At 38.0% G+C, this 14,611-nt stretch overlaps 3 protein-coding genes across 3 annotated transcripts in view; all 3 read right to left on the reverse strand.

Moving 5' to 3' along the window:
- Positions 1-2,373, reverse strand: part of scat (VPS54 subunit of GARP complex scat) — a 14,402-nt gene extending 12,029 nt beyond the window's left edge. Inside the window, exons 1-4 of the mRNA XM_018020379.2 lie at positions 2,239-2,373; positions 1,637-2,012; positions 1,461-1,563; positions 1,372-1,379 (exon numbers count right to left, since the gene is read on the reverse strand). Of these exons, the coding sequence (XP_017875868.1) occupies positions 1,372-1,379; positions 1,461-1,563; positions 1,637-2,012; positions 2,239-2,336 (585 nt within the window). The 5' untranslated portion in view covers positions 2,337-2,373. The remainder of the gene's footprint in view (positions 1-1,371; positions 1,380-1,460; positions 1,564-1,636; positions 2,013-2,238) is intronic.
- Positions 2,374-2,646: 273 nt separating this feature from the next.
- Positions 2,647-11,908, reverse strand: klhl10 (kelch-like protein 10). Its single transcript, XM_026811522.1, is given in 13 exon segments — positions 2,647-4,218; positions 4,296-4,500; positions 5,261-5,419; positions 5,500-5,669; positions 5,851-6,020; positions 6,277-6,729; positions 6,983-7,329; positions 7,760-7,939; positions 8,020-8,189; positions 8,371-8,540; positions 8,797-9,249; positions 9,503-9,818; positions 10,513-11,908. Coding segments are annotated over 13 exon segments (3,303 nt in total). The 5' UTR covers positions 10,740-11,908; the 3' UTR covers positions 2,647-3,935.
- A 189-nt stretch (positions 11,909-12,097) lies between these two features.
- Positions 12,098-14,346, reverse strand: LOC108622471 (mitochondrial basic amino acids transporter). The gene is given in 4 exon segments (XM_026811519.1): positions 12,098-12,471; positions 12,474-13,169; positions 13,676-13,803; positions 14,228-14,346. Coding segments are annotated over 4 exon segments (1,161 nt in total). The 5' UTR covers positions 14,262-14,346; the 3' UTR covers positions 12,098-12,168.
- Positions 14,347-14,611: the final 265 nt, after the last annotated feature.

Raw genomic sequence — 14,611 nt, forward strand, 5'->3', positions numbered from 1 at the left:
ATTTCTACAATTTCAATTTCAATTCAACTACTGGATGTTACAGCGGCTTAAAGAAACCTCTTACACAAATTTCAAGACGTCATAATTTTGTTCTTATCAATAACGTAATGTCTTAAGTACCTTCACTCTCATAAGAAGGAATGTCAAAGATTGTATAGAATTGTGAAGTAACGTTAATCTCTCCGCGAGAGAAAGTCCCCCGACTTCCAGAGCCGCGGCTTGTTGATCGCTGCAACAATCGCTGGCTGTCAAAGCTTCTATGACTCTCTGTTTCGTCACAGCCCGGACCGTCGTCACAGCCTCCTCTTTATAAGTATCCACAAATTGAAAATGCTTTTGCCGCAGAAGACCAGAAATGATGGAAACAAGTTTATCCTGTTCGTTGAGGATGTACAAATGATCTCACTGGGAAGAGATGCACGACGGTTTGTTTGCTACGAACTAGGTTTACGTTACGATAAAAGATTACACAATTACTTACACCATCCAAAACTGTATTCTCTCCTCCTAACGGTCTATTCAAATCCGCAGTTGCGTAGCGTTGGAATTCCGTAGACAACATTTTATCAACGAGTTTCTCCATTTCTGTTAATTGTGAACTTAAATGCCTAAATTAAAAATGAGGAATTAAACACAAGATTTACAAATTGTTCTGTGCATATCGGACCATATGAACGTACCTAAAACTGTGTACGCCGTTCAATTCCTGCAGAAGTATTTCTTGTGTCGTAGCAATGAGATCTAACGCTGCAACATAGTCTGGCGTAGATAATAATAATTGAATCATCGGTTGACTCTGGTGCACTGTAGCCATAAGTTTCAGTTTCTCTTGGACTAATAATCTGTTGGACCGTGCTCGCTCCAATCTGAAGATTCATTCAAATTTAAATAAGCGATGTCTCTGTGGTGAACTGTTAAATGCAGTTACTTACTTCAAAATTCCTAATGAATCCTTGACTAGATGCTTATCAACTTGGTGTATATTTCTCCTAAGGGCTTTTAAAACTGTAATAGTTTGCGTAAGTTGCTCCATTAAAGCGTCATGAGAAGTCATAGCGTGGAAAAATGCTTGGGACTTGGAAGCAACTTGCTCTGCTATTCTAACTTCCACAACATCTAAATAGTGACTCAGCTGTTATAAAAACACATCTCATTGTATTAATTGCTTACATTTTTGTGGCTTAAGCAATATGCACTATGAATGCGCATGCATACCTTCTCTTGCATTTGTTTTACGTGGATAACAATATTAGAATCCTCATTTAACAATCCGCTTTTTGTAAACGGAAATACCGCATAAAAATTATCTTTCTGGGAGAGATCTAAGTTGGGTGTCAAAAAGATTTTCGGAATATTGGATAAATCAAATTGCATTCGATCTGTAAATTTTGAAGTTGGACAATTACAGATCATAAAATGAAAATATTATTAGTTTTATTTCTGCACGAATATAAATTTACCTAAAGATTTAACCTTCCGCAAATTTGGGAAATTTTGCAGCAACTCATTTGGTGTGGTCGGTCTCTTAACACTTGAATTCATACGAGAATGTTTCCTATACCTCTGCGAACGAAAAATAACATACTTAATTAAGGAATGTATTAATTTGGAATTAAATTAAGAATCTGTTAGTTACCCTTGCAATCTTCTTCAGATATGATTCGAAATGTTGCATAGTGATGTCTGGTAGATAAGGACTTTTAGGTATGTCAACCTTTTCAACGAATCCATCTCCCCAAGTACGAGTTAAAAAATTGCTCTGCTTTCCTTTGAAGGGATCGTTTAGGACAGCTGGCAAATTTTGTGCTGCTGAATACACGGTCCATGAAGATGAAGGCTCTGACAAGTCCCCGTTGCTTTTGTGTTGCTGCATTGTCGCATGCTTAGTAGCGTGTGCTACATAATCTTTATCGGAAACACCTTCCACAGGAAGACTAATACATACTCCATTATAACCATAAAGGCACACGAATGAACCACCTTCCCTAGAGCAGTGCTGATCTCTCAAATGTCTGAAATAAAATTAATATGATTGGTCAATACATATGACATACTAAATATTTCTCTAATCATTAATAATTGTACAAGTGAACGTTATACCACAAGTCTTGAAGATTTTAAATAAATTAATTTGTACGATATACTGTTAAAAAATCATGTGAAACAAGAGTAATTCCATTTAACAGATACTTTTTCATTATAATTACAGATTCTAGAGGATGGACAGGTGGGACCCACCTTATGAAATCTTCAATTTGCTTGAACGTAAGGTTAGTGCAATATTCACAGATCAGAATCGTAGGCAATGATTCGGACCCTTTCACAATCTTCGCCATTTTCCCTTTATAGATTCAAGTCTCCATTCTGTCATTATATCTTTGATGACTACTTAGCGATTGCACTTATCTGCTATCAGTCCAGTTTCGAATGGTGTCGTCGAACACATTCTCTCTCTCTCACTCTTTGTAACAAATACACGTTTCACGATCCATGCTCACCAACAACTGAATTTTGTTTAATGAAAGTTCCTAGCAAAGTTGTCAGAATAGCGCACGACGCCCTCCACCATGGTTTCCTGCGTACCCCTTCCGCCAGCATATTAGCTCGATTCCCCTCTCTAAGATTCCCCTCAACTCTTTTTTAGCAGGCGATCTCCACGACTATCGCTGCTAGGTCGATTGTCACATGATAAGCGCGACGCTATGAATAAGAGCAGAACAGTTTGCTATTATCGCAGGTGAACAAGAAACTCTTAGAAATTTCAAGCATTTCTTTTTAGAAGCTATACATAGATAAATGTAGAACGCCAGCATTATCGATCTTATACCAAACCGGAAATCGAAAACATTGTCTGAACGGACTGCTATTGAAATAAATTTCATTTGTTGTCAATTAAATCAAACAATAAGTGGATGTATTGCAGTGGGATAATGTATTGTAAAAATGAATAGTTCTTATTAATAAACTAATGGAAACGAATGTTGGCATTTATATTTCGCGATACTTGACCGAATGACAGATCCCAGTTCTTCGCTTAGTACTAAACATAACAGTATTTCTCCTTTACTACGGAACACGCGTTTATAAAATAAAGCACCATATTTATGATATTCTTTTATTGGTTGTTAGTAGTTGCCATTTCAATAGTTTTTTGTCAATAGCAGTCATAAGCGTAATACGTTTTGTTTCAAAAATTGTTCCCTCGTTGTTCTCTTTCAAAACTCGTTTATGATATGTAAAATCGTTCAATAAACTTCGTACAAAATTATATCACAAAAACAGTCAATAGAAACATGCCTCGTATAAAAAATAAAACATATTTCGTTTAACAAATTCAGGTAAAAATGAGTCCGAAAATATTATCCCATCTAACAATGCAACGTTGTCGCATCGATACCAAATGTTTCTCTCCTTCACTGTTAACTAAAGGATATTATTTCCCGACTCTACACGAATGTTTGTATCGTCAGTTTTCCATTCTTCAATCATTGACAATTGTTGCTGCTCGAAATTCGAGAAACGAGCTACGGTTATGATGAAAGAAAATTGTTCCAAAATCCAAATGAAATCACCTAATCTCATGGCGATCATACATACCTCGATTTCTTGCAATGGAACATGATTTAAGATTACAAGTTTGACTGTCGCCACATTTTTAACCGAATGCACAAGTAATTTAGAGTTTCGTTAAAAAACATTACAGACGTCGAATCGAAGCTGGAGCTGCGATTATCCCCATGACAGCGGAACATTAAATGCGTGTAAAAATTATCTCTGTCGACACGCGCGTCGTCTAATTGTGCTAATATTTTCTTCCAGCATAACCGTAGATTGATTAATCGCTTTGAACATTCACTGTTCTATTGCTCTGCTGTTCGTTCGGTTGACGTAAAACCTATAGTCTCGACGTCATTTTTATCGTAATACTGTCGTCGTCAATTTTGTTGACTCTCGTTGCTAGAGTTGCTGTTGCTACTCGGCGGCATCGGAGGTGGCGGAGGTATTTCGTTATTGTTCATCGAGTTCTCACTGTTCTGCTGCATTTGGTCCAGTTGATGTTGCTGACTGCGGTGCGACTCCAGTGCCAATAGCTTCTGCCGTTTCTCTTCCATCAAACGTTCCCGGTGCTTGTGGATATAGTCATTTACATTCGGCAAACCCATAATCACGCAGGCTGACAGCGCGGAACGATACACATTCATGTCCGTTGCTTCGTACCTATTAAACGAGTCGAACGGACCGCTGGATTTAGATATTTCGTAGATTTTTTTTAATTGCTGATTCTGAAAAATTACCATTCGTTCGTTTTCTCGTCGTAACATTCCACGTGATAGATCGTGGTAACACCGTTGAATCCGCCGATTGCAAAAATCATGTCGTCGATTACTTCGATCGCGAAATTGCTACGCGAATTGTACATATCCGGTATTGGGGTCCATACGTCGGTCGCGGGATTGTATTTTTCGCCGCTGCACATTCTCGATATTCCATTGAAACCTCCTATTAAAGAAACATTGATATGATACATGGGCATTGATAAATTAAAGAAAAACATGATAAATTATATTGTGGAACAAATACGTGGATTTCTCCACTACACGGATGAGAAAAGACGAAGATAAAGGGGAAAATAAATCGACCTATTTAATATCTAAAACTGTCTGACGATTCAATGTTCATTCTCGATATCCCATTGAAACCTCCTATTAAAGAAACATTGATATGATGCATGGGTACTGAGAAAAACATATGATAAACTTATATTGTGAAAGAAATCTGTGGATTTATGTGAGAAGGCGCAAAGATAAAGGGGAGGACGATTTCATCTATTTAATATCTAAAACTCTCTGATAATTCAACGTACATATTTGTACGGAAGTAACGCATTTTCTTAACACGTGCGAAAGGTGCATTTACTTTGAATTTTAAGCAATATTATCAAAGAGAGACTGAATAAAATAAAGACCAGACCGCTCTATACCTTAAACTGAACTGAATCAATTTCGTCTCGATTCTCTTAGAAATAAAGATATAAGATCGAATGTAAACCCATATGTTGCATTATTTTTGCCTCTTACGAGTAAAACAACAAAAAACGTCAAAAATTTATTCACAAATGTTATAAAAGTCATATTACTATCCTAGTCCCTTAATTGTTAAATTGGATAATTCCTGTGTTTTATTATTAAAGTAGGAAGAATCGAGAAGGGAGTCTACTTTATTTATTTTCTCGTTCAACTGTTGATTCAACTGTAATTACCAATAACGTATACGTGGTTGTGATAAGCTATGCAGCAAACGCCGCTCCTACGCGACCTCATCGGGGCTATCATCGTCCACTGATTGGTTTCCGGATCGTACTCCTCAGCTGAATTTAAGCATTCGTGACCATTGAATCCACCGGTAATGTAAATTTTGTCTGCAGTACAGAGGAGCATTGTGGTCTGAGTAAGCATTACCTATGACGAGTTTTCTTTCGTATTAAAAAGGAAATGGTACCATGTAAGGTGGTCGCGCTGGCGTCCGATCTTTGACAATTCATGGGTGCTATCAGAGACCATTGGTTCGTCTTATAATTATACCGTTCAGCGGTGCTTTGCCGATAATATCCGTCGTATCCCCCCATCGCGTAAATTAGATCGTTTAGCACGGCAACGCTAACGTAACACCTAAGTTTGAAAACAACTCGATCGTAATTAGGGCGCTTAAGACATAAAGTAAACATAGAATCTGTAATGGAAGGAAAAAAAATTGTGAAAAACAGGTGTGCGAATGAAGTATTTAAGCATCGTTTGTATGAGACGTCTGAGAGAATTATGTTGATAAAAAGTTTAATTTTTATTCTTTAACCTTCTGGCATTCATTGGAGCAACTTCTCTCCAAACCTTAGTAACAGCGTTGAAGCAACGACAACTGTTAAAATAATCTGTACCGTCGAAGCCACCGATCACGTAAATATTAAAGCCGACCACCACAGTCCCGTGATAAGCGCGAGGTCCGACCGGATCAACTTCTTCCACCTTTCAAAATTGGAAGATCAGCAATTCTTAATGATGAGAAGTAAAATAAAAGTAATATAGAATATAAGGATACAGGATATAAATAATGTTCAAAACTCTTTCCTTACAAATAACTAAGTACTAATAAAAAATAAAATATAATTAAGGGATACATGGAGACATTTTGGTGCAATGAAGCTAATAAGGATTTATTTATTTTATTTAGAAGTGATAAAAAAATCGATCCTAAATGTGTACAACGAACTGGAGTGTTCACCTTGACCCATCGATCCGCTCTAGTGTCGTAGGTTTCTATAAAATTTGTAGGACTTCTGCCACTCCATCCACCTATAGCGAACAGTATCTCGTGGGGAACCCTTGGTCGGGCTATTTTCGGCGTCGGTACCTCTCCGTCCTTTTGCGTAATAATTTCCAGGTCGTACAAGAATTTTAACGTTTCAATGATGATTGGCCGGCAAGCGTCGTTTCCAGTAACGTACGGGTGATCCTTAACATTTTCCAGGAAGAACTGTGTGTCCAACAGGCCGAGGCGGATGTTCTTCATCAAGTCGACTATGTACTCTTTCCGCAATTCGGGATCGTAATCGATCCACTTCAATACCAGTTCCCAAACGGTGTCCTCGCTCTTAACGTTCAACTCATCTGCACCGATCAGCGTGGTCAGCTCTTCTATTGACCAGTTAAGAATTTCCTCGCTTCGTTGTGCAACCTACGTCGAATAGCATCATGAATAAAACTGTTTTTTACATTATTCACTATTTGTATCATTGAGATGAATTATTAGGAAAGAGTGGGAAGGTGAAAAACAATAAAATATTAATATTTTTATTTAATTATTGCGAGACTTTATAAGTGAATACATAAATCTCTTGTTAATACTTCTGCCTACTTGTACCTAGTAACTTTAACCGTTTAAATCCATTATCGATGTATTATGTAATTACGTTGAGGAGAGCAATGACCTGTACGAAATTTTTCATTACGTAACGAAACGCGCTGTTCTCCAGTTCCTTCCAAAAGTATTCCTGAGCGAATCGCATAACGCTGATGCAGTTCTCCGGCGCTAGATTTTGCTTCAGGTACTCGCAGCAGAAATCGAAGACGCCTAGGATGTTCAGATAATCTGCGGTGACCATCAGCTGACAGACGTTCTCGTTGTTTACGTTGATCGATCGCAGGTATGCGTACTCGAGGAGCAGATTCATCATGTTACTGCTGACGCCCGGTAAAAGGACATCCGTTTTCTCGCGCGAGTGCAACGTAGTCGTGAACAAAGTTCTACAAAGGATGAATAATATCCACGCTCGAAGAACATATTAGATTGATTGGGAAACTTTTTTCTATTCTCTGATAATTCAACGTACATATTTGTACGGAAGTAACGCATTTTCTTAACACGTGCGAAAGGTGCATTTACTTTGAATTTTAAGCAATATTATCAAAGAGAGACTGAATAAAATAAAGACCAGACCGCTCTATACCTTAAACTGAACTGAATCAATTTCGTCTCGATTCTCTTAGAAATAAAGATATAAGATCGAATGTAAACCCATATGTTGCATTATTTTTGCCTCTTACGAGTAAAACAACAAAAAACGTCAAAAATTTATTCACAAATGTTATAAAAGTCATATTACTATCCTAGTCCCTTAATTGTTAAATTAGATAATTCCTGTGTTTTATTATTAAAGTAGGAAGAATCGAGAAGGGAGTCTACTTTATTTATTTTCTCGTTCAACTGTTGATTCAACTGTAATTACCAATAACGTATACGTGGTTGTGATAAGCTATGCAGCAAACGCCGCTCCTACGCGACCTCATCGGGGCTATCATCGTCCACTGATTGGTTTCCGGATCGTACACCTCAGCTGAATTTAAGCATTCGTGACCATTGAATCCACCGGTAATGTAAATTTTGTCTGCAGTACAGAGGAGCATTGTGGTCTGAGTAAGCATTACCTATGACGAGTTTTCTTTCGTATTAAAAAGGAAATGGTACCATGTAAGGTGGTCGCGCTGGCGTCCGATCTTTGACAATTCATGGGTGCTATCAGAGACCATTGGTTCGTCTTATAATTATACCGTTCAGCGGTGCTTTGCCGATAATATCCGTCGTATCCCCCCATCGCGTAAATTAGATCGTTTAGCACGGCAACGCTAACGTAACACCTAAGTTTGAAAACAACTCGATCGTAATTAGGGCGCTTAAGACATAAAGTAAACATAGAATCTGTAATGGAAGGAAAAAAAATTGTGAAAAACAGGTGTGCGAATGAAGTATTTAAGCATCGTTTGTATGAGACGTCTGAGAGAATTATGTTGATAAAAAGTTTAATTTTTATTCTTTAACCTTCTGGCATTCATTGGAGCAACTTCTCTCCAAACCTTAGTAACAGCGTTGAAGCAACGACAACTGTTAAAATAATCTGTACCGTCGAAGCCACCGATCACGTAAATATTAAAGCCGACCACCACAGTCCCGTGATAAGCGCGAGGTCCGACCGGATCAACTTCTTCCACCTTTCAAAATTGGAAGATCAGCAATTCTTAATGATGAGAAGTAAAATAAAAGTAATATAGAATATAAGGATACAGGATATAAATAATGTTCAAAACTCTTTCCTTACAAATAACTAAGTACTAATAAAAAATAAAATATAATTAAGGGATACATGGAGACATTTTGGTGCAATGAAGCTAATAAGGATTTATTTATTTTATTTAGAAGTGATAAAAAAATCGATCCTAAATGTGTACAAAGAACTGGAGTGTTCACCTTGACCCATCGATCCGCTCTAGTGTCGTAGGTTTCTATAAAATTTGTAGGACTTCTGCCACTCCATCCACCTATAGCGAACAGTATCTCGTGGGGAACCCTTGGTCGGGCTATTTTCGGCGTCGGTACCTCTCCGTCCTTTTGCGTAATAATTTCCAGGTCGTACAAGAATTTTAACGTTTCAATGATGATTGGCCGGCAAGCGTCGTTTCCAGTAACGTACGGGTGATCCTTAACATTTTCCAGGAAGAACTGTGTGTCCAACAGGCCGAGGCGGATGTTCTTCATCAAGTCGACTATGTACTCTTTCCGCAATTCGGGATCGTAATCGATCCACTTCAATACCAGTTCCCAAACGGTGTCCTCGCTCTTAACGTTCAACTCATCTGCACCGATCAGCGTGGTCAGCTCTTCTATTGACCAGTTAAGAATTTCCTCGCTTCGTTGTGCAACCTACGTCGAATAGCATCATGAATAAAACTGTTTTTTACATTATTCACTATTTGTATCATTGAGATGAATTATTAGGAAAGAGTGGGAAGGTGAAAAACAATAAAATATTAATATTTTTATTTAATTATTGCGAGACTTTATAAGTGAATACATAAATCTCTTGTTAATACTTCTGCCTACTTGTACCTAGTAACTTTAACCGTTTAAATCCATTATCGATGTATTATGTAATTACGTTGAGGAGAGCAATGACCTGTACGAAATTTTTCATTACGTAACGAAACGCGCTGTTCTCCAGTTCCTTCCAAAAGTATTCCTGAGCGAATCGCATAACGCTGATGCAGTTCTCCGGCGCTAGATTTTGCTTCAGGTACTCGCAGCAGAAATCGAAGACGCCTAGGATGTTCAGATAATCTGCGGTGACCATCAGCTGACAGACGTTCTCGTTGTTTACGTTGATCGATCGCAGGTATGCGTACTCGAGGAGCAGATTCATCATGTTACTGCTGACGCCCGGTAAAAGGACATCCGTTTTCTCGCGCGAGTGCAACGTAGTCGTGAACAAAGTTCTACAAAGGATGAATAATATCCACGCTCGAAGAACATATTAGATTGATTGGGAAACTTTTTTCTATGAAATATTATTCTATTTAAATTATATGTTAATATGCTCTCTCTCTCTCTCTCTCTACAAGAATGTACTTTAACCCTCAACGTACATTAAGGACCTAGCGGACCCCAAATACAATTTTTCGATAACCACGTTATGAAAAAGATTTCGAATTATCATCATGTCTCGATCTTTCTCACTTCAATTTAAATATCTTTTTTTCAATGCTTCAAGCGAAATTATTTCTTTGTTAAAAGTAAAATATCTCCGGAAATCTTCGAAAAAAATGTGAATGAAAGATATTAAAAATTTAGAAGTTGTGAATTTTTTAGTAAAATAAGTCGATTTTCATGGAATTCTTATGTTTAAGATATTTTTTAAATCTTTCAATTTTAATTATTTGAATTCTATAATCATTTTGATTTGTGTGAGGTTCATAAGGCCCCATGTACAGGGTGGGTCTCGCAACAGAAATAACTCGTAATCGTAACTCGTTTATTGGACAATATTTATTGTATCATTATATTTTACTATATAATATTATTATAAAATAAATATCTTATGAGTTATTCGAAGTCGTCATGTTACGAGGCTCATCCTACACGTTGTGTATTTGCAGATAGACGTGTACGTTGAGGGTTAGTGATACAAACCTGAAATACGGGCTGCAAGCGGATAAAATGGCTCGGTGAATCGGGAAAACGCCTCCATCTTCGAGTCTCAAAACGGCATCGCAAAGTAGATTATTCTGTCGAAAGTCATAAAGCGATTGCATCGCTTGAGTGCTCATACATCGTCCACCGCTTTCGGCAATCAAGCGCTGAGTGTTCGTCTCGCATAAGTCGTTATCGTTGCTATTATTGTTTAAGTCCACATCCATATCAAACTTCCTCCAAACCTGGGCACGAATCTCTTCCGCAACGACGATGGTGAAGAAACCCGTTGTCCAGTTTCGTCAATTGCGCGACACTTGAAAATTTTCTATTCACATACTTTACTTTTAATAATCAACAGTTACTTTCTAATTGATTAATTGATTTTGTATAAATTTATACATTGTCTTACGTTTGTATATAAAAAAATAAGTAATAGCTTAGAAGATTTCATTAGAGAGAAAGTTATCTATAAACATCGGATAACGCTTAACATAAGTGCCTAATTATTAATAGACTGCGGATTTTATTCATTTAGAGAGAAAGTAGATGTTCAGAAAATATAAAAGCTACAACGTGCAAAATAGTATAATACACACCATTAATTGTGAAGATTAGATTTAAGATTAGATTAAGATTTAGATTTATTTTTTTAAAATAACATTAAAAATGTTTTATTTTTCATAACAATCCGCAGTCTACTAATTAACTGCAGGTACGTATCATCTTCATATATGCAATTACTTACGAAACTGAACGTAACAAAAGTAATAACGTTTGGATCGTGAATTAAGTTTCAATATAATCGAACATTCGCGTTTATCACTGTGTTTGCTGCTACCGATTAAGCTGATATCAAAGTTTTACCTTTAGAATAGAGTACACTTGCGACTTCAGTTAATTTTCAAATCGTCCAAGAGGTTAGAGTTTCCCGCGCTTGTCAATGCTTTCGATTAATTTGACGACGAGGCTTCGCGGATTTTTAATTTTCAAAATACGGTCCTTGTTGCACTATCGATTCTATTCGACCGACTCGGTGTAAACGACTCGCGTGGTCGAAGTCGAGGAAGCTTGTGTCTTGATGATTAACTTATACGCGTTGCAATTTAGTGTGTGTCAAAAGAAAAGTATTTTTGACACGTGGACGGACAGACTTGAAGACCGGAGATTGTACGATGGAGATTTAAAAATGTACAGAATCAATGCGGAGTGGTGCGGAGGAGATGGGTGGCAGACAGGTACAAACTATTTTGTGTGATTTTAAAAGAGAGTAAATGTCGCCTCTGGCTGTGACATAGGTCTTACATGTCCGCCGTTCAGTCTAGGACTGTCTTCTAACAAATGAGTACATCGACGGCAAGATTCATGACAGTTAATGAGTTAATTGATTATGTACCTCCGACGGTTGAAATCGTTAATATTGCTTCGTGGTTAATCGATCGAATTTACTATAAAAAGAAATATAAAATAAAAAACAAAAAATAGTTTTGCTATCCTACGGAATTAACGGTTAATTTAACACAGGAACATTCGATTAATCCACTACTACTAACCAAGCACTAAAAGAATAGGTATTTGTATTAAATATTTTATAATCGGGCAGTTTATTAGTGTCCGCCAATTATCTTATTTTTCAAAATAACTGACAGAGACCGTCTATTTAAAAACAGCCCTCTCCATCTTGTCCTCACTATTATCCTCTTCAACATCGTCGCTCGACACTCTCGAGCTCTCGGCTTCCGGTCTGGCGTATTTATCGTCCCGTGTTTGCTCGCAGTACTCGATCCTCCTTGCCGTCCACTTATCACCTTCGGGACACTCAAGCTTCGACACGTTTGTCGGTATCGTCGACACGAATGCGGAACAGTGCAACCTATGAATGACCATGCCTCTGGATGCGCTTGTCAAAAAACTGTTCCACCTTTCAAGGAACCACCTCCACATACCTCCGAAATCTCCCTGATGGATTCCACCACGTTCGATTTCTCCTGAAAAGGTGTGACGTCTTCCTGGCCTAACAATCTGAACGTCCACGTGACTACGGTGAAGGTGACGGCATTCGTCGGAAACGCTCGAATGATCGTCGAGCTCAGGCCTCTATACAAGCAGGAGTATCCTTCTGTGTGCACCGACTGCTTTAAACAATCAATTACTCCGCTGTACCGATTGCCACCGGCTTGAATCCGAGATTTTATCACGTCCAGCGGGTATGAGATGACCCAGGAGGCGGTGCCAGCTAGTCCTCCAGCTAAGAGCATGCACAGGGTTGAGACGGGCTTGTTCTCTGACGCTCTAGTCAACGCTTCGTACGTGAGGAAGTAGACACCGAAGCTTGGCGCTTCTCTGAGCAACGTAACACCGAGACCCTTGAACACGCCGCGGTATCCTTCGTGTTTGTAGGTGTGTTGGAGACACTCAACGGGTCCTGAGAATTGCGTGGTGGACGTTTGTAGTTGCATTCTCGTTTTCGCCAGCTCGATCGGACTGCAGATGGGACTTTGAGCGATCCCGGCTAAGGACCCGGCGATGAAGTGTGAGGACAAACAGGCAGGATCGGTCGTGCGCCTTTGGGTCTCCCCGTAGACACCAAAGATAATTGCATTCACGACCGCCACCCCAGCCACCGGAGATGACATTCCTCGGTAAAGACCTCCTACCTGAGAAAATGAACGATGCTCATTTAAATTTAATTACCGTAATTAATTATTACACTTTGGTTCGAGTCTTAGAAAAAATTATGTCTACAATTCAACAAAAAAAAATGTTTTCTTTTTTGCAATATCTAGTATGTGAGCCTTATAGAGTTTGTCATGATCATCATTGCCAAAAACAACCTCTTCTTCAAAATCATGCAACCTTACAAAAAATACTATTTTTCGGAAACGGTACGTGATACAATATTTGCTTCTGGAGTCGATTTTTGCATGAAGAATTATAAGAATCACGTAGTGAATATCGCAAATGAAAAATGTAACAAACTTTCTTTATAATTATTTTGTATTATCGTTACTGCCTTTTGTCTCCACTTTTATTTAGGTGTGAAGGCAATTGTTCCAAATTAACACAGATCAATTACTTTTGCTCTCGCGATCATTCGGTAAACAATGTATATCTTTGATCAATACTGTTTTTCGATCGTTATTTTCTTGGTTTGTACAAGTACCGATTCCTTGGCAAGCAACGTTCGAAAGCAGTGCCAGTTGCCCTTGTACTTTGGGTTGCGGTAATCTTGCGTTTGCATGTGAACTTTGATAGTGTCCAGAGGATATCCCACCATAATACCGGCGCATCCTAAAGTAAACGTTTAACGAATTTTATTCTTTATTTAAAATAACTCTTTCGATTATTAATTAATGAATAATCCATAATTTTTCCTGTTATACATAATTTACTTGGGCGACATATTTTTTTTTAAACGATCATAAATGACGGTGAAATAATTTTTAATTCCTATGTAAGAAATTAGTAGAATCTAATATAATAAATTGATGATGGCCCGTCGGCCATAATTTAAGTAAAGAACTGAAAGATCATCGGCATCATTTTTGTAAGCAATGTTCTAGCCATAGCAGTTTATGCGTAATCACTGCGATAAAAAGAAGATAGAGTACGTGTCTCTCTTCTTTTTGCTCGACTATACTATGTCAATCATTTTAACAAGAAATGGATAAGCTTCATTAAAAAGAAATTATTATTCAACGTATTAATTACTCACCCCCGAGACATCCAGCGAAAAAGTCGAGAGCCATCTTCCCCTACTCGTTTCTTCCAGCCGTAAGGTGATCGTAAATATTGAATGTTATTACTCCCGTGCAATCTTTCTGTCGCGTCTGTTAATGGCGCGTCGATATAAGTTTCGAATCGGTTCGTTTTTGCAACTAGAGGAGTGGAATCCATGTAAGATCGATCACGGTTCTGTTCTACTCGTATCTGCAACGTAAATTTATCAATAGGATTATATAATTTTCTCACATCAGCAGGAGTTCCTCGAAAAAGTATTAATTAAGAGAAGAGAATCGCGAAAGAGTTGACGTGGACGAAACGGACGGTGTAAATAATAGTTAGGAAAATACTCACCGAGTTGTAAGGCATTGCTACA

The sequence above is a fragment of the Ceratina calcarata genome, unplaced genomic scaffold, assembly GCF_001652005.2.
Source record: "Ceratina calcarata isolate Rehan_Ccalc_2016 unplaced genomic scaffold, ASM165200v1 scaffold223.2, whole genome shotgun sequence".
In the NCBI taxonomy this organism is placed as follows: Eukaryota; Metazoa; Arthropoda; class Insecta; order Hymenoptera; family Apidae; genus Ceratina; species Ceratina calcarata.